We start from the raw sequence: 24,240 nt of genomic DNA, 5'->3' as shown, positions 1-24,240 counted from the left end.
ATTTCGTCTCGCGGAGAAGAATGAAACAAGCGTGTGAGCTTCCAGAGTGAAAACTATTCGCATTGAATTAACTTTAATGCATTGTAAATAGAAATGGCAAATTATCTTTAAACGCGAAATTTAGATTCAACGATTAGATAAATTAAGTATTTAGATATTTTAACGTTGAAGGGGTTTGTGATTGTGAAGATAAATTTTGCACAGGCGCCAACAAGGTATACTAATAGCGATATGGATCAAGATTAACGCTAATTAGTTTTTAATCACATCGGAAAGTCTGCATATTTTGCGGACTTTAGTCAAAATTTGATTTTTGCACGTAGATACTTGAATTATTTTATTATCCGCTAAAAAATTTAATCTAGAATCAAAGAATTTTAAGGTTTTTTATAAAGAAATCATTTTTTACTTCCACCTTTAATGCGCAAGTTTTTCCATGGGTTTGAGACACAAAAAGTGCTGACAAAAGTATTTTAGTCACGGGCTTTAGTCACGGGGTGGAGCTGGCGTCTGCGCATTTGCCTAGAGTGGTAGTAGAAAAAATAGCGTTAGCATTTAAGCTGTTAAATGATAAAACCTCCCGTTTTGCATTTTATATTGCACTTTCACGCAATAAATGAATCAGTTTATTATACAATTGTCACTAAACAAATATTACGACAGAAGGTACAAGTTCAATTTCAATTCTAATCGGGATTAATTTAATCGTTTATTGTCCCAATCACATTTTTTCTACCGTTTTGTATCTTATTTATATCTTATGTAATCTAATCAAAATTGCAAATTGTAAAATCGTCCGACGTTTAAAAGCCTCCGAGTTCTTGATTTCGATTTCATTTGATTATTACATATGCATTATTCATATACGCGTTGTAAATTTGCATGAGTGGAAACTTTCGTTATCTGCGCATTGAAACTAAATGCTAGGAAACCGGATGAGACAATTGCATCAAGCGACACTTCCTAATCTAGATAAACCGTCTAAATGAGGCATCATTTAAAATAGAAAGGGGTGACGATTGATGATTACTCATCCACTCGAGACACAATGCATTCTGGGTTATGTCAACCGCGCTATCGTCTGGACAAACATAACCTAACCTCAAAACACAAAACATTTAAATCTACTTAATTTTAATCACTTCTATTGTATGATTTTTTCCCTGTGTATGAATCGTAACCAATCAATATTTTGATGTGGATGCTTGACTCCTCGGCCGTTATCATCCTAATCGACATTTTTCTCGTTATGGAGCGTTATTTGTTCCTGCAGCTGGGCATTGTTTGACCACGATTAGTTTGCGGTCTACATGCTATTGTTGCGGATTGTTTAGTCATGCTCGCCGCCACTGGATAGCAAACAACAACTGATCCTTGTTCTCCAACTGCGCATGCGCAGAATACTCACCGAATCCTTTCCTGCTTTGCGCGCGCGTAGTTTTTACTGGTAGGTCACTCTTGGAGTCTTCGGTTACAGTTATTGCTATTACGATTAACTCTGTATAAACAGAACAACTATTTCATCGCAACAGCCAACAACTTCTGGGAGACTGGACGCCATGCTCCATATCAATCCATCTTCGGCGGTATCGGCGCGCCACAAAGTTCTCCTCACTTACAAACTGTACAGCTAAGTTCCTAGCATTCGTAATATCGCGTACAGTAAATTGAAACCGTACACGATGCAATAATTTCAAGTTGCTCCACACACGCGTGCGTTTTTATTTTGCGAGCGCCTCTTTTGCGCGTCACTTGAAGTTCACTCGAGAAGTAATCGATCTAATCGTTTATTGCCCGTTTAAATCTCGTGCGCGCGGCGGCGATAAATCTCTGGACTGTTCCAATGAATAAAATGAATAAATGTATAAAAACATGATGCTTCGATGCGTGTATGTTTGAAATTCTAACGCTTGATTTGCGCTCGCAATAACGTTTTCGATCTTTATTTGATTTGTATCCGACTTGATGGATCGCCATCCAATTTAATTCGCATTAATACACGCCCGGGTTATCGTCTTCATCTAATCTAATTACAAATTAATTAATAATGATATGTAAAATTTGCGCGCGAGCTTTATTATGCAATTAGTGCGGTTTAAATCGATGACTTTTAAATTTTTAATGGACAAACATCTTGAAATCCGCCGTTATGTCATATCCGGTGTGTGATTTTGACTCTGATCAAGATTTCCAGCGCCTGATTCACGTTTCAGGAATTCTTTTTCGTGAGATCCTTTCGTTTTCAACTTTCCCGTTTGGCGTTCAACGAACGCACACATAACATATCATCAGCTATCCAATTTCAAATGCGAAGCTCATGAAAGCATTATAGATCGATTAACTGACTCAAACTCAATGGTAACTTGCATTAAGACGAAGAGGAAGAAGAAGTCAAGTTGAGTTTCGGGTATTGCGTTTTGAACTTGAACTCTGGACGGAGAAACCGCAAGAGACTCACTTAAGATATAAGACATAAGTGCGAGTCATAATTAATCGTCGTAAAAATCAAATCGCTTAAACTATTCGAGAGCAGTCAAATAACATTCAAATCATAACGGTATTGTTCCTGTCCATCCTCTTGTGTAATATATTTGATTATAGTTATTTTCGTTTAAATACCTTAAACATTAATGTTTAGTGTTTAGGATTTTCACACTTTAGCTGAAAATGGCTTTCTATTATTTCCTCATTAGTTATTATTGCGGTTTATATATGGCGTTTATTTTCACACTGCAATAAATGAAAATTAATGAAGTTTACTGCAAAGAATTGTTGTTTTATGACATAATACACACAAATGAAGATGACTTTTAAATTTTACAACTTTTACAATTGCCCACGCATTAAAACCGAGCAATAATCGACAGTGAAACATTAAAATAAGTAAAATTTAATTTTTCTGTGTATTATTGATGATTTTTCAGCAATAATGCGTTTTTGATGTTTTACATAATTATCGGAAAGCGCAACTCGTTTGTAAGATCGTAATTGATGCAAACAGGTCATAAATGCATGTTGTTACGAGCTGCCAAAAAGACAACGCATTTTAATAGTTAAATTATAGATAAAATTACGGCCGACAACGTTTAGCGTTATGTGGCCGGCGCAAGTTTACAATATATTAAGCGTAATTAGCATCGAAGGCAAAACCGTGATGAATAATTACCGCACATCCTTCTGCGGGTCGTGTCCTCATCGAGCGCAAGTTTATTTAATCAATTAGACGCATCCTGTTTTTCAAACGCAATCAATTTACATTTGTCTATTATGTTTACATTGGTTTAAATCAGTATTATGCGATGTCAACACTTTTCTTTATGATACTGTTACTTTTGCTCGCTTTTTCGCGCCGCATCTTCTTCGCCGCCTTGTACGTCACCGTTTAATGCCTCGAAGATGGTCTTATCTGGCCGGTGTGTGTCGGTTCATGACTTGTTTAGGCTGTCGCGGCCGCAGGCGCTCAGATTGTTGCCTATTAAGTAGTGGGTATTAGCCGAAGTATTAAGTACTAATTATTGCATAACCGTTAGATCGGCATTCAGCGCTGGGCCACGGTCCATTCGTTACCATACGATACGGGTCTCTACACTCTGCTTTATTGGTCGCCATTGCTGCATTTCAGGCCCGATTCGGACGTCGTATAAACCGCCATAAACAACAAAGCGGCGAACTTTTCACCTAAACTTACACTTTTCCAACATTTCACAAATGTCACTTTGCTGTTTTATCGACTCGTGCGTAATTGTTTCTTGTTAAGACTGACACAACACGTGGAATTTTAATGAATTGTACCGGTGCTTTTTTTCCTTCAGCAGTTATTGTTTAATGTGTCCGTTAGGTAACAACATTTGCGCAGGTTCAGCCGTTACAAATCGTCAATTATTTCCAGAAATGTTTACGTGCATTATTAACTGATAAATTCATCAAATAACAACCACATGTTTTTTGTATAGTGTCATCAATCAATTATCTTTAATACTTGGATTATTTATTAAATTTTTTAGATGTTTCACTCATCTGATTACATATTGTTGCCTGTATTACGCATCTGCTAATTATTTCTGTTATCGTCATGTTTTATTGTTGTCTGATTAATATTTTAATTATCCTTGAAGTTAAAATTGAAATTTAATATCGCATATTAAATTACAAGTCACAATAAATAAATAGAATAAAACGTGTGAATTTTTTGTGTGTGGATTGATTAAGTTTGTTTTTCACTCGATTTTATAGCAAATATTTATCTCAATGAATCCTTTATTCATTTTTATTAGAGACCGACCGAAATTTCGGTTTCGGCCAGTTTCGGCCAAGAATTCGAGTTTCGGCTTCAGTTTCGGTTTCGGCTAAAAATGGCCGAAACTTTCGGCCGCACCGAAACTCACTTTTCGTGAATTGTTGTGCGTCGCTCGGCTAACTTCGGGGTTAATGGCGGTCGTTACTTGCCATCTCAGTTCGCTCATAGAGACTTAAATTAATATTATATTGAGTATCAAGTGACTATACGGGGACTTTACTCCCAAAATGGATTTTGTGTCTAAAAAATGTGGAAAAACTGGCGATTTGTAGGTAAAAGTAGAAAAATATGTTTATATAAATTAGTTTCGGTTTCGGTTTCGGTTTCGGCCGAAACTGATTGCAGGGCCGAAATTTCGGTTTCGGTTTCGGTTTCGGCTAAAATTCACTTTCGGTCGGACTCTAGTTATACTTAAATTTTACATCAAATACTCGACAATTGAGATTCTTAGATGCCTGCTTATCGTGTTTATCGCCGACGGTGTATGTTATCACATTCACAAACAGTACTTACGCACACACAGGCAAAATAAGCGGCTGATAACGTTTTAGATTTCGTATTTCATATCGCGCTACTCTCACTACTCGCATTCCGTCGTAATTTCGTGTGCGGTGTGTGTTCACAAACCGAGAGCATCGTTTTCAGTCCAACAATAATTCCATACCGACGATGTGCGCGTGGTAGAACGGTCAATAGTGCGAATTTACGTTTTTTTATGTTTTAAAAGTGCGAAATGGCGTGTGAATCAAAATTTATTTAACTTGAGGATTATCAGTGATTCTTGAAGTATTTTTTCATATTTTGTGTTGATATCAGTTGTGATGGCTTACAAACAAATTTATAAAAAACGGTACTTGTTACATATAAGTGTCCTGCACCGGATGTGTTATTGATTGTGTGGTTTTTTTTTGGGTTGCAGATGTGAGGGTATAGTTTTCACGGTCGGAGGCGGCATGGACGGTGGTGGCAGCGCGATGGACGCCACCGGCGGCGGCCAGCCCGAGGAGGGTTACCTCCTCGTGCGCATCCACGTGCCCGAGCTGAACGTGCAAAAGTGCCTACAGTTCCCCAGGGACCAACTCGTCTGGGACGTCAAGCAACAATGTTTGGCTGCATTACCAAAGGTAAAAACACTTTACAAATATTTTTATTTTAATCGTGACATTGATTGAAACAAAAAAATTTAAACACTGCAAATAGACGATTTTTATTAATAATATGTTAACGAATTGGTGTTGAAAAAAGAATAACACGCTTTTTCACTTATTAGCACCTGCCGCGGGACAAATTTAAACAAAAACGCAACGCAAGCACAAAAAACACTAACGACCACAAAAAAAAAATTGAAACTTTTTTAAATTTTATTATTTTCTGTATAATTTCCGTTTAATGTGTAAAAATTCGTTTTAGTTTGCAACTTTGAGACAGTAGAGTACAAGTACAAGTAATTGTGACATTTTGTATAAATTGTATAAACCCGTAATGTGTATATTGTACATTAATGTGTAAATTAATCATGAAAATTGTTGTCGCTTGGTTTTGTTCGTTTCAATTGGCGAACCGAACAAAAATGGCACTGTTGCGATCATATCACCACCACCCACTCACGATCTTTGCGTTGGCTGGGTATTCTGGTTGTGGTTGATTGGTAACACTATGCACATTCATCAATGCACTCTCTGCACAGGTGGCTTCTTGGTTCAGGGTAGGTAGCCATATTAAATAAATCAATATTAAATACTAGTTATTATTCACTCATGTTGCATGTTGTTTATTTTTGGTGGCTTGGTTAGAATATAATCGCATGCGTCATGCTCACGAATAAAGTAAAAGTTTTCTCGCGTTTTGATTCCGTCGCTGCTCTTGTTATGTAAATCATAATGAATTATGAATACTGAATACTAAATTGTGCTGCGTTGTTTTTTTTCTTCTCGGTTAATGTTTAAATAATACGCCGCTTAATCTAGTATTTTATATCTTGGAGAACTTGAGTGACAACAAACCTAAATACATAACAATGACACGAAATTCAAGTGAATTTATATTCCGAAAGAGACAATTAATAAAATATTATGATTTTTTTGGTGTTAAAGTAGGCATGAAATTTATTCAAATTAAAAATTTACGATTTGCAATTATAGAAAGTAATTTTTTAATAAAATAAACGTCACGGACATTAATTTTATAATTTGCAATTTGTTTAGGTACTTAAAAACTCAAGAATATAATTTTATTTGTTTTAATTTGATTTTTATTATTTATTTACGACTTATTCTATTTTATAACTTGCGATATTGTCAGCAAACAATAAATAAGGCATCGCAATGACTTTAATTTTCTTTCGGCGCGTTAAATCCGAAACAATAGTAATGTAATGATGAAACTTGGGAATTGCGCAAATTACCCACAATCCTAATTACGTTGATTTTGCTTTTGTGCGCGCGCGCATTCGCTTTCGTTGGGTGTAATCTTAATTTTATTCATTTTTCTATGCTACAATTATCTTCAACAAGTTATTGTTGTCACTGTCGTGCTGTCTCGCAATCGTTACACTTTTTAATTTGAGCACAGGATGCACGACAACTACTTAAAACCAAATTAAGTTAATTAGAAATAAAAAAAACTTTATTTCGGAGCGCATTTTTAAAATTTTTGCACTTTTTGCGAATATTTTTAAAGAAACTTTTATTTTGGTGTGTTTCTCCCAAACTTTTCATTTTTTACGTGAATTGGGTTTGGTTTTGGGTAAAAAATAAAAGAAAAATAATTTTGAATAAATTTGCAACACTTGATTCGTATTTTCTTAAGCTCGTCTGCGTGCGACGAGTAAAAACGCCGTCGTCGCTCCGAGGATAATAAAAGCTCGGGTCAATTTGAAACCAGATAAGGTCAAATGTCTATTACGTTTATTTGCATGCATCTCCAGTGCCCAGCGCGCCGCATGCGGCGTGCCAACGCCGTGTCCGCGCATTCCTGCCCCCTGCGCCTCCGCCCAATCCTAATATCCGCGCTTCTTTTATTTCATTCCCCGCCGGACCGCTCCTCCATTCTCATACACACACACATACACACACACTGCCAACCTCAACATCGTCCACCTGGGTAGACCTAGGCGCATTCTTCAGCCGCGTTTATTCCTTCATACACATGCTCCTTGCTTTCGCAGCTCTTGCGGTCATGAAATAAAATTCGAATGATAGAAACGACGCTCGAAAGTTTTGCGTCGTTGCAACTAGTTAGAACTGGCGGTATGTAGAGTGTAGTATCATCGCTTGAATCGTAAAATCGTAAAATTCCGCACTGCAAGCGAGCTGTACCACTCACGAGAGATGGAGATGCGTCCGACGGTCGGTCGCAACAATATGCATCTTGTATGCATCTTTGACTTTGACACGCGGGCCGAGAGGAGCCAAGTCGTGCGCGATTCTCTTCGTGTCCGCTGTTGTTGTTGCCGTTGCCTTAGTTATGTTAGTACTGGCAATAAGTGTAATTCTTCCTCGGCGCGATTGTAATAGGTGTTGGCAGAGGAAACACAACTTGTACGCTAAAATCAAAGCCAACAACATCCTCGCTTGACCTAGCGCAAGTTTAATAACTTCGACATTCACCTTTTGCGCATGCGCACGCTGGCGGAGATGTGTTTTACAAGTGTCATTTCGAATATTGAAATATTTATGCGAGACGCTAATGGAAAGCGTCGTGAAAAATCATCCCGTAATTATAAAGCCGGCGAGCCGACGCGCTAATTGTGTGTGGACAAAGTATGCGGATTTTAATTAGTTAAACGAATGTTATTACCATTCAACGCAACTGATTCCAATTAACTTTTAAACATCAGCGTGAAATTCAATAATTTCAACTTTCAAAGTGTTAAAAATAGATGGCAGCACTCGACTTAACCTAGAAATGCGCATTTTAGCAATTTTCCGCTCACAACATTAATTAAATAGATTCAATATCATAAATTTCCAATAATCAGCACTTAAATGCCGCGATGCATTCAATGAGCATGTAACCGGTAGTAGCACTAATCGAAGAGATAGTGCGCGAGCAACGAGCGCATCAATGAGATCTTGAACTTCAACTCTTGGACTTCTTTCAGTTCTTCTAAGTTGCACGCGCAGCAATTGGAATTAGTCGTTGCCGGGCGCGCAGTGGCAGCCGAGATAATCACGGCTGCTTCTTCTTCTTACTACCTACAATTAGTGTATCTGGTGGGTTCAGGAAGAAGTAGTTGTGTTGATTATTTAGTTGCTTAATAACGACTTGGTAAGCCAATTGCCCACGCGATTTATTACCGGCGTCATCGTTTTTCATCATCTGCTTTGTTTTCGATATATTGAGGTGAAAGAAATGTTTACAGTTAAATCTTTTCTTGCGAAAATATTTAAACTTGCATTTGTGGCGTTTGTAATAACATTGTGTGCATCTGCGCGTACTCTTTTCATTCCTTTCCACTCGGTGCTCTTATGTGGCACTTCTGGTAGCTGGAAGTAACTTCCAAGTGCTGCTACTATTACTATTACTACTAGTCGCGATGTAATAGGTTAATAAGTTAGTTGCAGCTCGCGAGCGCTCATTGCAGTCACCACTTCACGTCCATACTTCATCCTAATTCACAACTCACTCTCATGAAGAGGAATTATCAGCGCGCGATGTTTATTGCCGCGATCTTCCAACGAGTAATTTACGCTCGCGAATAAATGCAATAAATTTCGAGCACCAAGACAAATTACATTACAATGTGCGATAGGTTATGTTACATTCTAATGTCAAACACTGTCTAAATGTTATTTGATTGCTTTCAAAGTAGGTTATGTCATTATTTTTAGGTTATTTTTGTGTGAGGATAACTCAAATAACTGTATTTTAATGCATTTGTGTGACTTTTTGCTATCGCAGATGTGTAACGCCGTAAATTCTTTTGCTGCATAATTTAGCACAGGTTGTACTAGATGATCGGACATAATTTAACCATCTGTTGAGTTCTTTTCTACAAGAAAAAACGTAAAATAATAAAAATATGACTAGAGACATCAAAAAATTGATGTCGCTTGTGAACGTTTATTGATTCCATCGAATAATAGCAAGAATAAGCACCTGGGAACTTCATTAGCATTCAAAACGTGTAAAAATGAAGATAACAATCGTTAAATGTGGATCGTTTGCTTCTGTGTGAATATTTTTCAATAAAAATCTAAAACTAGAAAGTAAACTAATATTTAATGGCTTTTTATTTAAGATTTTCTGCAAAACAGTTATAATCGTAGATGTTTGCATGCTGAATTGCTTTCGCTTCATTTATCCGCTCGTAGCTACTTAATAACAATTTATTTAACATAATTGCTGCGTGTATGGGTCGTTAACAATTCCTAACAAACCTAAAATTATTCTTAAATTGACGTCTGCAGGAAGACAACGAGCTTGCATCTCGTGACATTGTCGTTGATAAAATACGCACGCGAACATATTTTACTGTAAGTTTCACATGTGATGTTCAAGGTGCGGAAGAGGAGAAAAAGCGCACGCAGACACGAAAAAACGTTCCGAGAAATCCATTGCATTATTAATGTTCTAATTGTTTACGACCGCAGCGTGTAAACGCCCATTGGAGAAACGCTAATGGTTCATTCAAATTCGTTGCCATACAGGACGTTGCATAATTTATCGATGGCCTTTTAAGTTTTAAAAGCGAAACAAAGTTAAGGTTAAGAGTAATGTTGTCATTGTGTATGCAACCCAATATGCATTTAATTGGCCATACGGGTTGCCCCTATAGAGAGTGTGTGTGTGTTAATATTCAGCTAATTACGATTATTCCAACTTTCTATACGTTTTTCGCTCTGTGTGTGTTTCTCGGACCACGCGAATGCAAATAGAACGCGACAATGGCACCGGCCGAACACAATGCAATGTTCTTTTATATTGCATTCGCATGCCTCCCATTTGCCTAGATTTGTCGTTCGGTTTTCATGCGCGCAAAACAACAATATGTGACGGCGGCCTCCAAACGTTTCTTCGACTTCTCCTCACACTCGCATGACTTCAACCAAACCGAAACTTTATTAGAGTCGAAGACAATGGCCTCAAAGAAATAACGATCATAATCATACCTGAGTGCAATGCATAGACAACAATTTGAAGCGTGTTTTCAGGACACAGGCCGCCGTAACACAATCAAACGCTTTCGGCGCTTTTGAGCCCTGAAAAAGCGAACGCACGAATTTAATTATTAAATTACAGCAATGGTGTGTTGCTATCGGGAAGGACAAATTTCATCCTTGATCATTGTTACTCCCACAATTAAACAATTTGATTGTTTTCGTTCGCTTTTGATTGATGCAAGAATTAAGTGCAAAGTTCACGCCGCAGAAAATAAAGCATGTCATGTTCTATTTTCGGTATTTTAAATACCACAACAAAGGCATGTTTTAAACATAAATATCTCGTCTTAATCTTAATGTCGAAAATGTGTGAAATGTAATTGGTATGATGATATTAACACCTCGTGTTGATTATTTATTCTAGGAATTGAAGGAGAGCTTCAACTACGGGTTATTCTGCCCGCCGGAGAACGGACGCGCCGGAAAATTCCTCGATGAAGAACGCCGATTGGGGGATTATCCATTTAATGGCCCCGTGGGATATCTTGAGGTTCGTATATCTACCTAACCTTAATCCTGCAGGCAACCAGTTTGATCTATACATAGCTCTGACGCCTGTACATTGTATTATTATCTTTTCCGTTTCTCTGCGAAATACGTCTAATTGCGTCTCCATTTCCCGGATATTTTTTATGATATTGCGTCAGGACGCACGTTGCACGTCAAATTATTTTTCCGCTTCTGTTGCGTTGTATCTACGTCAGAAAATAATCATCTCAAGGGATGGTTACATAAAACGATACAATATCTCTTTATAGGTTATATTTTTAGGTTAAATATTATCAAGATGGCGTTCGTACAGGAAGTCGTAGCAAGTAAAAGTGTTTTCACTAGTTTTATACTCATTTTTGTTGTATTTGAAAATGAAAATGTTTTGGATGTTTTATTAAAATCGTAACGTTATGTGAGTCTTGCCAGTCGCGCGCTTGATTAGCAATTATTTCACTACGTGACAAAATTACGCCATGCGCGAGGAAGTAAACAGGCGTAAACGACGCGTCGGCACGAAGCATCAGCAGCCACTCTGATGACCGGAATATTGCAGATTAGAAAAAGAGCAAAAATATTCCGCAGATAAGTACTACCTACGTACCTGCACGTTTCACGCGTGGCAAGAGTGACAGAGAATTTAAAACGTGCAAAAATGACTGTTTAATGCAGGTAAATCTCGAAATGTTTAATTTTAGTATATTAACACAGAAAAAATGTTATTTTTCGTAGAGTGCAACACACGACTTTCAACGTGATTGATTCTAATGGAATCTCCACATACAAATCGCTGTAATTTTATTTGAACTTTGTTTTTTCAACTTTCATACTGCCCGCTGCGCACCGTGATCCATGAATGAGTTTCTGCATGATAGTTGCCGGCAGTCGATTAATCATACCACTTTTACAGCGTGGTGTTTAGGAAATCACCTGTTTTTTAAATCTACATATAACGAGTAAATCGCTTTCGTAATCTATCAACAACTGACGAAAAAAATTTTTTTTGCAAAATTTTTTATTTTACCAAATAAACCTGTCAGACACACAACTCCAACTCAATCGAGATCAAAGCCAATCAAAGTGCATAGCAAAAAAAAACCGAAACTCAACTCGCGTTGACTTTTAAAATAATTACTCCGGTGCCTACAGCCGCAGGTCGCGCATTAGCATTACGTCATCTATAAATTCTCGGCGTGCAGATCAATTCGTTCTTATATTGCGCGATGGTAATTTACCTTTGCGCCTGCTTCTGCTTCGTGCGCATTTTCACACATTATACTGCATGCGCGCTTATTCTACTTTTGCTACTTTATTATGTATGATTAGTATACGGTGGCGGGTAATAATAGCGCTGGAAAAATTAAGCCACAAACGTCGTCGTGGTGGTCGGTTTCTCGCATTTCGCAAGCAATATAAACACCGGCTGGCACAATACGAGCAATAACTTATCGATTTGCTTCTTTACCTGGCGGGAAAAATCGATTGTTTCCCGTCTTGGACGGCTGGTCAAGTTGCGAAATTTATGCCCCGACCGATGGGTTAGAATCGTGCTGGTGGGATTATTTACCTGCGCTGGATTTTAATCCCCTTTAAGCCACTGTGTTTGTCTTCAGTTCATTAAACTATTAGATATAATCCAGGAGTGTATTTAATTATTTTAATTAAAAAATTTATTTTTTCTTTTTAAATTGCAAAAAAATAATTAAAAATTATTTCAAGGAATAAATTCTTTAATATTTTAATAAGTAGATAAATATTTCGGTGGGTAAAGGGTTAAATTTTGAAGGGTTAACTTCGGTTCTGCATTTATTGCCCAAAAGGTCCGATATTTACGTGAATAGTATTTCGTTGTCAGTTTGCGTCTGGACATCGTCACAGAATGTTTGAATATGTTTACATTTAACTTCGTGAAGAGTGTTTGAAGTGCGCAAGATGGAGGAGAAACGCGATAAACCAAACACGCCGAAAATGAACGCGTTTCAGCGTATTCACCTGCGTTGGACTTTGTTTCAGTTGAAGTACAAGCGGCGCGTGTACAAGATGATGAGCCTGGACGAGAAGCAGCTCAAGAGTCTGCATACGCGCGCGAATCTTCGACGATTCCTGGATTATGTCACCAACGGGCAAGTTGAGAAGATCACCAAGATGTGCTCGAAGGGACTCGATCCGAATTTTCACTGCCAGGATTCAGGAGGTAAAATATTTTCAAAAAACGTTTTTCATAATAAAAATTAATTTTAAATTTATGTTTGTAGAAACACCTCTGAGTATAGCTACTGGTATAAAGAAGCCTGCAAAAGTATTGATTGCGTTGGTCAATGGCGGTGCCCTTCTGGACTATCGTAATCGTGATGGTTCTACAGCCATGCACCGTTCAGTGGAGCATAAAAGTTTGGAAGCGATGAAGACATTGCTGGAACTAGGCGCGTCGCCGAACTACAAAGACGGCAAAGGGATCACACCACTCTACCTCACCATCACGCACAACGCTGATCCTGTCTTCACCGAGACGCTGCTGCATGACCATGCTACCCTTGGCGCGCAGGACCTGCAGGGATGGCAGGAGGTGCATCAGGCCTGCCGGCAGGGTATGCTTCAGCACCTGGAGCACATGCTCTTCTATAGTGCTGATATGAATGCGCGTAATGCGTCCGGTAACACTCCGCTGCACGTGTGTGCGGTGAATAATCAGGAGTCTTGTGCTCGGCAACTGCTTTTCCGTGGGGCCGATCGCCAGGCACTGAACTATGCCAATCAAACGCCATATCAAGTGGCTGTAATTGCGGGTAACATGGAACTGGCTGAGATCATTCAACAATACCGCCAGGAAGATGTCGGTAAGTGAAAGAAGCAAATTTATTGAAGAAAAAAAAAATCGATATTTTCATCCAAATCATCAAATTCATTAAAATTAGGTTTATGTTTGAAAAGTGCATGAATTGAAGGAAGATGCTAGTGCATGTGAGATTAGAGAAACAATTTATTCGCTAGTTTCGTTGTTTTTTGCACGTTTACTGCACGTGGGACCAAATTTAATGCCGATTTAATCTAAATCTAAACGAAAACAAGCAAACACGGTTGAACTTACAAAAGACTACAACAATCAATTTAACACAGAGTTTTTCTGTTGGATATTTTCTCTTCTCACTTCTTTTATGATTTGTCTTTTCGTTTTGTCGCCATTTGTGAACACAATGATTTTCAGTTGTCTATCGCGGCCCGCCATCGTACAATCCGAAACGGCGTTCCGCCATCGGATGGCTAAATCGTGCTCCGTCCATGAGTTGTCTAGCCCTTCCTCCATCCCCATGTCCCAGCGACCGCTCCTCGGCCCCGTACAGTTCGGCGAGCTCGAGTATGAGCGACGGCAGTAGTAACGTGCCGCATGGAATCGAAACAGACAATGCCAGCATCATCACAGGTACGTCCCCGAAATCAATTCTTAATTGAGTTTTTCTGTTTTATTTGATACATATTTTTGTGACATTTTGTGTTACACTCGAACAACAAACCAGTTCTAAACAATTAACTGCGTAAAAGAAAACGACTGCTTCTTGTTCATTGTGCATGCTTTTGATTCAGAGCCGAACCGACGCCATTTTATATATTTGCATTCGATGTTGACTGTTCTGCCTCTATAATTATCTATTCTTAGATGGCACGAAATCATTCTTAGCGCAATATTTGATCGTTCACAATCGAATTGTTTATGTTGTCAGCGTCATCATCGAGTTTTCATATCTTTATGTTGTGAGCAACGCTTGGAAAAGTTCGTAGTTTGGATTTTGACCGGCATTTACGACTGCGATAAAACTGCAGTAATCAATTCGCTGTGGAGGAGTTTTCTGCGACATGATTTTTAATGCCTTTTACACCTACTTGAATTAATCGCAGTCTCATTGTGATCCATATGCTTGCAACGTCTGCAGCTACGAATTTTTCCAAGATTTTCATTGATTTAATCGAAATTTGTGTTGAATTTATTCGATTGGTATTTTAGATAAGAGTCTTGTGGATAGTGACATTATCAGCGACAGTTCCGGTGTGGGAACTGCAAATTCAGACACAACTAGTGGAAGTATTTCGATGCCTGGCACGACGGTTGTGTGTGTCGAGGCGTACAAAGCCCAAGAAGAAGGACATATTAGTATTAGTCTTGGGGACATTATTGAAAGTAAGTCTTTCTTATGCGTTTTAGGATTCCTTGTAATTTTTATGAATTGTTTAGTTACCGGCGCGACTGATGACGGCTTCCTTGAAGGAATTCTAAAATCAGGCAGCAATAGAGTTAACGGTTTGTTCCCCGTGAATTGCGTGCAGGAAGTACGCCTACGCCATCATCACAATATCCAAACACCAATGATGGTTGCTCGTGACCGACAAAATGGCACCTCGAACGGTAACCGCAGTGATGGTGGTCGTGTTCTGGGACGTAGGGAGAGTACCTCGAAACATTTCGCGACTGCACCTAGAGTGAAAAAGAACTTCAACCAAATTGGGTATGAACCGCGCACGGTGGTGTTGCATCGAGGTCGCAAAGGTTTCGGTTTCATTTTGAGAGGTGCTAAGGCCACCTCGCCGTTAATGGAGTTGACACCTTCGGAAAAGTGTCCAGCACTGCAATATTTGGATGATGTGGATCCAGGAGGAGTGGCGGACATGGCTGGTTTGCGTAAAGGAGACTTCCTATTGGAGATCAATAAAGAAGACGTCTCATCAGCGTCGCATGAACACGTCGTGGACTTAATTCGGAAGTCTGGGGATCTGGTTTCCATGACGGTGGTTTCAATAGCACACACTCCGGGTGTTCTCCCAACGAGTAAAAGTACCATTCTGCAACCTGGCAGTTGTGATGTGCCCTTGAGTAGAGCTTATGCTACACTACCTAGAAAGATGGGTAACAATAATGGTACTGGTACATTGACGCGTAGTCAAGCCCCCATGCCACCTAGGCGTGATCCTAAGACCACATTGAGTGTGGGACGTGCGCGGGCGAAGAGCATGGTCGCCGGCCTAGAAGCAGAGAAAGAAGAGACTGATGACATCACCAAGTCGAGCTCGGCAGAGTCGATCCACCAGGGGACGCCGACCATTGGCACACCTGTGCAACCACGTACGGCGTCAATACGACAACGACCAACTTCAAGTCGCATCACCTCCGCTGAATTGGAAGAACTATTTGAGAGGCAACGTGGCGAAGATAACCGTACCACGTCACTCATGACCAGTTCCAACTTCCAAACACATAGCTCGCCGAACAAAGGTCGCGTTTACGCCAGTGTTGCTGAAATGAAACGCTCCAAAAGCAAGGCGACGAAGGTCCGCTTCGTTGGGTCAAACATTAGTGAACTCCATCGCGATTTTCATAGCACACCAGATCTGGCCGCCGCTCTGGCAGCGGCGTCTAGTTTAGGTAAACCACATCGAAGCCAGGAGGATGTGAGTCTCAATCGTGCTCTGCCACCACCTACGCATCCACCACCGCCGCCTCCCACAGGAGTTCAGGTGGTCAAGCTGGAATTGCGCAGCGACTACGAGAACTTCAACAATAAGGACGGCAAAGAGGAAGGTATTGTGAGTTCGTTTAGACCAACGGCGGCAGCGAAACTGTACGCGTCCCCCGAGGATATGAAAACGGTCGGGTATCGGTCTAAATCGCTGCCGAATTCGAATCGTGGCCTGCGGAAAAGTCACAGCCTACGGACCAGCTCCACATTCAAACCCCCCGACGCCGCCAACACGAATCCGTACGCGCAGCCGATTAATCGCGCGTCGCGCTCACATTCGCTCACCGGCGCTGGTGCGGGCAACAGAAAGAAACGGTTGAGCGTGGATAACGGCACTCCGCCGATTCCCGAGCCCGATTATAGCTGTTCAGATAGTGAGAGTGAAGACGAAAAGGGCAAGATGAGGCTACAAAGTCTACCACAACCGATCGAGAATAGTGGTAACAGTAATGCAAGGTAAACTAATCTTAACAAAATGGTGGAATTGTGTAACTAATTTATTTTTTATTGTAAATAGTGGTAGTAGCAGCGGAAGCAGTTCGATTCCACACAGTTTCAGTGTGGACGAGATACAGAAAGGCAGGTCCTTGCTCCGTTCGTCCAAATCTTACCCCGACGACTTCCTCAAAAAGCAAGCGGCGGCGTTGGAAGATGGCGACAACAGTTCATCTGGAGTCAGCTCTGATCAAGAAATACCACCACCTAATCTACACGAATATTCAGCCGAACGTGAAAGTAGTACTAGTTTAAACAAGTCGAATCGACAACAAATTGGTACGTTTTCTTGGGATTTCAAGTAAATTTTTACTAATTTGATTCTTCACTCGTAGGAATTGTGTCCAGACATGCAGTGTCGTTAGCTCAATTACCACCGCCGATGGAAAGCGACCAAGATGACGACTTCTGCTTGCCACCACCGCCGGAATTCGGCGAACATGGCGAACCTCTGCAAACGGATGCTGTCCTCGCACCACCGCCACAATTCAGTGATCTTTCCGGTGGCGTTTCGAAAGTCCGCATCGTGGGCGCCGTGCCCAAAACGCCAACGATGGCGAAACTCAAGCAGGGCCGACTGCACAGCCAATAACGCGCTCCCACAGCGCCAGCGTCAACATCACCACGAAGCAGTCATTAATTTATTTTACTTTCAAGTCCCAACCCAAAATAGAATCGATAAAAGTATAACGAAAATGAGTACATGCAATTATAAACGAAGTGAGCAGCACACAGACAACTTGCAACCAAAACTTGTAACAACATAGTCAATTTTTAAGTGGATTTCCCGAAACAATAAGCAAGTATACAACGTGCGAGGTTTTTTCGAATGCGAGATGCAATTTTTAGAGCACAATATGAAGCTTTTTCCTATAATAACTATTACGATACCAATTTTACAATACAATAAGGAATTGAACATCAGACGAAATGCATCACTATTGAATGTTTCAAATAATCACAAACACACTCACAAGTTTTTCAATGTCATCCAAGGAAACCATAGGCTAATTCTCAAACCAACCACTCACTGATTTATTTATTATTAAATTACAAATATTTAAATTATATATTTATCGAAGTGCGCGTCAGGAATGTACGACTGTTGCGCAGCTTCACGATGTAGACGAAAATTAAACGCAAGTTATTAGGCATCATACGATTAAACAATGTTTATACACGAAACAAATACCTTAACGCGTAAACGACTACTATATTCACAATATCGCCAACTTTACACGATACCACGATTGATATTACGAGTTTAGGAGATGGAACAAATTATTCTATGAGAAAATATTCGTCCTGCCAAATTTAAATTTAATTAAACACTGAGAGTAAAATATGTATAATGGTTTATCTACGAGAAGAGATGAGTACAAGGAGATTAAGAGAAAATGAACAAAGAATCTCTGAAGAATAATTTCGATTTACAGATTGGCCTACAAGCAAAGACTTTTTCTTGGTTTTATTGATTCAATTAAGTTCAGTGTCTCAACATGTTTGATACAGATGAAGGTACTGACCGTAAAAGTGTGTGAATTGTATTATATTTTTTATAGTAAGGTTTATTCTTAGATAAGTTATTATGCTCAAATATTGTAAATGTTTTTTCCTCTATTGTAAGCAAGCTGGTTGAAGCAGCAGGTCGTAATGATTGAACAACTTGTTTTTTCCACTGAGTACTGATGTTAAAGCAAGGAAAAATCAGCGGCGATGTTTCACGGTTTGTTTCTCTAGCAGACACACAAAGTTGTATTTTTCTTTCGTTTTGTATATACGTGTTTAAGTCGGTTCGATTGCGTGCGGCAAGCAGCATTACCAGGTGATGGCGTTTTCATTCTTGGCAGTTTCCGTATGAACAAATTTGTACGATTACTGCGCGCGTGTTTATCATAACGTTAAAGCAAAGTTATTTTAAGCGAAGCGAGGCGAGATTTCTTTAAGGACCGTTTGCCATCGCTGTCAATGCGAATGGCGCCGAGGTCCTTAACGAAATCCTTTTTTTACATTTAAATTTAATGTTTGTAAGGAGCAGCGGACGCAAGTGAGAGGTGGAACAAAAGATGTGTCAAATTTAGCCAATATTAAGACGTATTATTATTCTACATACATTTATGAACATTTAAACGTTGATTTTTACATAGTTCATAAACGCAGACTAGATTAATATGCATTACACGAACGATATACATGAAAACAAAAAAAAACACGTTTTGTCTCTGTAACATCCTCATCTCAATTAAATTACATATAATATATCTAATTAATAAAATAGAGAACATATTATTTATTTATAGAGCTGAAGACGCTATAAAGTAATCGAAATTTGTTTGTTTTATTCTGTGAATTTGAATTCAAGTTGTATGTTTTGAGCGTTGGTGGTTTATTGACCGCGTATTACCTGCGCATGCGTAAAGCGTTGTAGTGCTCTACACAAACCTAAATAATGATTAGTTCCGAAATGGTCCGCGGTTTGTTTTGCTTGTAAAAACCTAGCGGTGAGTGTTGGAACTAAAGTGGTTGGCGTACAAGTGATGTAAGCCCCCACCATTTGATTGGTGCGTGAGTTTCCCGTGGGAGCGCATTCTATACGTGTTATTCGTTGCGCTCGGCTCTCACATCGCGGCTGCAGCCATTTTGTACGTCGACGACGCTTTGTTTACAAATACAAGATTTATCGACGATCATCGCAACGAACATTTGGGTAACTACTTGTAAAAAACTAAGAAAATCGAAAAAGCGTCGAACAACTCTTCGAGTTTATTAGTTGAATCTTATAATTTGTAATCGTACATAAACCAAATTCCAATCAACGGACGAGAGAGCCGTCAGCGATCGTAGCGTTAGGCAGTTCGCAGTGACTGAGCGTCCATTACAAAAACGCAAGTTCCCATCTAAAAAAAAAGCAACAACCCTGCCTGTGCCTGCCTGTTTTGTTTCGTTTCCGAGATCGCAGCGTATCTACGCGTCGTATCAAAACCAAAAAGCCAAAAATCACGCACGCTCCGCAACGCAATCTACCCAAAAATTCTTAGTCTTCGTGCGCCGTGACAGTGCAAAGTATTGATTTAGTTAAGTATCCCAGAAACATTCGCATATCGTACACACTACATATATTCACCCAACCTAACTTAGAGTCAAAGCAAAATAGCAATGCCGCCAGCATTCTTCTTCCTCTTTGATTGGAGTTCATTTCACACACAACATCGCGACAGCGTTGTAATTGTTTGCTTGCTACCGAACCGCTGACCTGTGCCAGCCGCCGAGAAAAAGCAAACAACTACCACACCACTCTTATGTTCGACTGCTACTAGATTAATGTGTACCCACCAGGCTTGCATATCATTCTACGTTCCACAGAGAAACGACGACACGGCTGCGCGACGTCACAGGCTGAACGAAACAAGCAAACGAAAAGGCAGAGCACAATGGGCGAACGCGACGACAAGGGTACGCGCGTGTATGTGGGCGGCCTCACCGAAGGCATCAAGAAGGAGGACCTCGAGAATGAGTTTGAGAAATTTGGCAAGCTGAACTCGGTGTGGGTGGCATTCAACCCGCCCGGCTTCGCTTTCATCGAGTTCACAAGCCACGGCGATGCCGAGACGGCCTGCGACAACTTGAACGGCTCCGACTTCCTCGGCTCAAAGTTGCGAGTTGAGATCGCACGGGGCACCGGACGGCGAGGCGGATTCCGTGGCGGCCGCGGTGGTCCCCCACGTAGAGGCCCGCCTAGCGGTGGTGGTGCTGGTGGCGGCAAGCCGGGTGGCTTCCGCGCATATGGCGATCGCAGTAATGGCTTCCGAGGAAGCCCGCGTGGTGCCGGCCGGCCGCCGATGGGCAGTCGAGGTGGCCGTTTCGATGAGTACCCACGCGAAGAGCGGTATGGCTCACGCGAGTACAGCCGCAACGGCAGCGACGGGTTTAGGCGAGGTGCGCGTGAGAGTTTCTCGCGTGGTCGTGGCGGTAGCGGCGGTGGTGGTGCCGGGGGTGGCCGACATCGATTCGACAGCAACTCGCGATTCAGGTCGCGGTCGCCGGTCGGTGCGCCGCGCCGTTGATTGGAGGCCAGCGAGCGACAACGCGTCCTCAGAGTGATCTGTTTTTCTTAATGTTCGCCCTTTATTTTATGTATTCATTCATTTTATTTCGCTGCCTGCGATGTATAGGGCACAGCGGAACATGTATACAGCGTTCGATTTGCAATTTTGCGAGTTTTGAGAGTTCAGAAAACTATTTAAGTACAATACTCATATATGAATGTAAAGTATTACGACATTTATTTATTATGACGGTAACAAATACTTCGATTAATACAAATAGTGTAATAAAACTTTAGTTTAATTCAAAATTGGTGCATCATTCAAACTATCACACAAGGTAACATCTTTTGTTTTTACTTGTTTTGTACTCATTGGTTTAGTGTTTATTTGGTTGCCTATCTCAAATGGCGGTCTAGTAGGTACCACGTGCCGCTTTTATTTCCACATTCTGTAGTCGTGCGGTAACCTACAAGAGCGGTTGTTTAATTTCATCTGTAGCAATCTCGTCAGATTATTACAATATGGGAGATCAACTCCAACAATACTCAATTCAGGCGGATAATGACGTGAGTAACAATTACTCTAATGAATTCAATTTTTAATCTTTATTTTGTGTGTTGTAGGCTCATGAAGTTGGTAAACTTATGGCACAAATAAATGAATTGCAGGCAGCAATTGCCAGTAATTCTGCAGGTCCTCTAGAAAATGAAGATGTACAAAAGCTTGCGGTTGAAAATATCAAACTTAAACATAGACTTTCTATTCTAGACAATGTAAGTTTGTTTTTGTTTGTTTTGTTTGTTTTGTTATCATATTTCTGGTTAAACTTATCTTGTTTAGGCATATGCGTCACAATGTAAGCATATGAAACAATCATCTGGCATTGAATCAATCCAAGAAGTCCTCCAAGGAATCTTTTCCACAGCCATCAAAGCTGCCATTACTGACATCAAAGATGCACCTGTTGTGATTGCACTCTCTGGCAAAGATCCCAAGTTTGGTGACTACCAATGTAATTCAGCTCTTCCCATTGCCAACATTTATAAACAACTAGGCAAAAAGGTTTCTCCACAGCAGATTGGGAAGAATATTGTTGAACATGTTCCTCCTCACAATCTAATTGCTAAGTTAGAAGTAGCAGGTCCGGGTTTCATTAACATTCATCTCAGTAAATCCTATGGAGTGCATGCTCTTTCTAATATCCTTGAAAATGGCGTCCTCCCTCCACCATTAGAGAAACCTCTGAGGGTAGTGGTCGATTTTTCAAGTCCTAACATTGCCAAGGAGATGCATGTCGGTCATTTGCGTTCAACTATCATCGGCGAGAGCGTCAGTAGGATGCTAGAGTTTTTGGGTCATGATGTCGTCCGAACAAATCACATTGGTGATTGGGGTACACAATTTGGCATGTTGATTGAGCATTTGAAAGAGAAATTCCCCGATTATGCAACTGTTTCACCACCAATTAGTGACCTGCAAGCATTCTACAAGGAATCCAAGGCTAGGTTTGATGATGATCCTGAGTTTAAGAAAAAAGCGTACGCTGCTGTTGTAAAATTACAAGCACACGAACCTGAACATTACAAAGCATGGCAGTTGATTTGTGATGTTTCAAGGAAAGGTAAAATTTGCCTATAAACTTTTATTAGGTGTTTATTTAATTTTATGTTGTCATAGAGTTCCAAAAAGTGTACGATCGTTTGGACATTACCATCATCGAACGTGGAGAATCATTCTACCAGTCTCGAATGAACGACGTCGTGAAATTCCTCGATGAGCGCAACTTTTTGGAAGAAGACGAAGGCCGTAAGATCATGTGGGGTGATAAGAAGGCTGTTCCTCTTACCATCGTCAAATCTGACGGTGGATACACCTACGACACTTCCGATATGGCTGCTATAAAGTATCGCATCCAGGAGGTGAATGCTGATTGGATTGTCTACATTACAGATGCTGGACAACTCAGTCACTTCGAAATTTTATGGAACTGCGCTCGGAAAGCCGGCATTCTCACCGATAAAGTCCGCGTGGATCATTGTAACTTTGGCGTGGTGCTTGGCGAAGACAAAAAGAAGTTCAAGACGCGTTCGGGCGATACCGTTCGCCTGGTTGATTTGTTAGATGAAGGTTTAAAACGTGCGCTTGATAAACTCAAAGAGAAGGAGCGTGATAAGGTACTTACACCAGAGGAACTCAAAAAAGCGCAAGAGTCGATTGCGTACGGCTGTATTCGTTATGCGGATTTGTGTAACAATCGTAATCATGAGTATGTTTTCTCGTTTGACAAAATGTTACAAGATAAGGGTAACACTGCTGTGTATTTGATCTATGCTTACACGCGAATTTGTTCGATTGCACGAAATGCTGGACTCAGTCCGGATGATATTAAGAACTTGGCGAAGAAAACGCAAGTATCTTTAGATCATGACAAAGAATGGAAATTGGCTAAGGTATTATTGCGTTATCCAGATGTCTTGCTCAAAATTACACAGGATTTGTGTCTGCACCACTTGTGTGAATATGTTTATGAAATCTGCACCACGTTCACCGAGTTCTATGACAGTTGTTACTGCATTGAGAAGGATAATGCAGGGAATATTGTTAAAGTTAATGAAGGAAGAATATTGCTTGTTGAAGTCGCTGCTCTTGTTATGGCGAAATGTTTTCATATTTTGGGTTTAAATCCGGTATCTAAAATGTAATAATTTAAAAACAGGGCATATAAATGTTTCTGTTTTTAATAAATTAATACTAAATTTATATTTGTGATTCTATTCACTTGTTTCTTCTGCTTGATCATTTTTTAAAATTTCTAAGCAATTGTAATTAAGGTGATAGGCCAAACAAAGTAAGCAAACTCAGTTATTTTAAATCTAAATCATTCTTGCAACGTACCGAATTGTTCTTCTATTCAGTAGTATGGCTGAATTGTGATGTTTAAAATAGTTTGAAGTTGCGCGTGTGTAAGTGCATTGTCGCTGCTGTCGTTACTTTCCACGCATACTTAAGGCTACACCTACACGGGATGCCGACTCCAGTCTAGCCGCGGCGGTCGTGTGCGTTGCGCGCGTTTATCGGACTTCGTCCGTGATTTCGCCCGTTATCCTGTGTTCATCCCCACGTGAGCGACAAAACCCCGTCTGTGTCGATCAATTAATATGAAGGTAAAGAATTCTTTAACTTATTCATGATCTAAGTTATAAAATATTCATAACTTGTTGCTATGTTGTTGCTTGTTACGT

At 40.2% G+C, this 24,240-nt stretch overlaps 3 protein-coding genes across 12 annotated transcripts in view; all 3 read left to right on the top strand.

Annotated features, from left to right (window-relative positions):
* The window catches only part of Prosap (SH3 and multiple ankyrin repeat domains prosap), a 55,690-nt gene extending 36,410 nt beyond the window's left edge, over positions 1 to 19,280 (top strand). For 5 of the 9 annotated variants that reach the window (XM_065302539.1, XM_065302535.1, XM_065302536.1 and 2 more), the window contains 10 exons: positions 5,217 to 5,421; positions 5,985 to 6,002; positions 10,826 to 10,951; positions 12,964 to 13,144; positions 13,206 to 13,787; positions 14,156 to 14,371; positions 14,951 to 15,124; positions 15,179 to 16,913; positions 16,975 to 17,231; positions 17,288 to 19,280. In XM_065302539.1, the coding sequence (XP_065158611.1) occupies positions 5,251 to 5,421; positions 5,985 to 6,002; positions 10,826 to 10,951; positions 12,964 to 13,144; positions 13,206 to 13,787; positions 14,156 to 14,371; positions 14,951 to 15,124; positions 15,179 to 16,913; positions 16,975 to 17,231; positions 17,288 to 17,544 (3,717 nt within the window). In that variant the 5' untranslated portion in view covers positions 5,217 to 5,250 and the 3' untranslated portion in view covers positions 17,545 to 19,280. Of the gene's footprint in view, positions 1 to 4,890; positions 5,148 to 5,216; positions 5,422 to 5,984; positions 6,003 to 10,825; positions 10,952 to 12,963; positions 13,145 to 13,205; positions 13,788 to 14,155; positions 14,372 to 14,950; positions 15,125 to 15,178; positions 16,914 to 16,974; positions 17,232 to 17,287 lie in introns of those variants that run through there. The other 4 variants (XM_065302532.1, XM_065302540.1, XM_065302534.1 and 1 more) reach the window with 4 other exon arrangements.
* A 219-nt stretch (positions 19,281 to 19,499) lies between these two features.
* Positions 19,500 to 21,306, top strand: Rsf1 (Repressor splicing factor 1). 2 transcript variants are annotated; one of them, XM_065302439.1, is made up of 2 exons: positions 19,500 to 19,659; positions 20,316 to 21,306. In XM_065302439.1, the coding sequence occupies exon 2, from the start codon at positions 20,384 to 20,386 to the stop codon at positions 21,014 to 21,016; it is 633 nt and encodes a 210-aa protein (XP_065158511.1). In that variant the 5' UTR covers positions 19,500 to 19,659; positions 20,316 to 20,383; the 3' UTR covers positions 21,017 to 21,306. The 2 variants fall into 2 exon arrangements, with proteins under 2 accessions (XP_065158511.1, XP_065158512.1); XM_065302440.1 differs by having other exon boundaries at positions 19,536 to 19,659; positions 20,289 to 21,306.
* A 79-nt stretch (positions 21,307 to 21,385) lies between these two features.
* On the top strand, positions 21,386 to 23,758 carry ArgRS (arginine--tRNA ligase-like protein). The gene is made up of 4 exons (XM_065302438.1): positions 21,386 to 21,564; positions 21,622 to 21,771; positions 21,839 to 22,619; positions 22,676 to 23,758. Exons 1-4 carry the CDS (start codon positions 21,520 to 21,522, stop codon positions 23,698 to 23,700), a joined length of 2,001 nt encoding a protein of 666 aa, XP_065158510.1. The 5' UTR covers positions 21,386 to 21,519; the 3' UTR covers positions 23,701 to 23,758.
* Positions 23,759 to 24,240: the final 482 nt, after the last annotated feature.

This window comes from Atheta coriaria, unplaced genomic scaffold (genome assembly GCF_025399875.1).
Source record: "Atheta coriaria isolate IRGN ID8LTWV9N9 unplaced genomic scaffold, Caltech_Dcor_3.1 hic_scaffold_5_pilon, whole genome shotgun sequence".
NCBI lineage: Eukaryota > Metazoa > Arthropoda > Insecta > Coleoptera > Staphylinidae > Dalotia > Dalotia coriaria.
The sequence above is the reverse complement of the archived record's forward strand: the minus strand, read 5'-3'. Positions and strand labels throughout refer to the sequence as shown.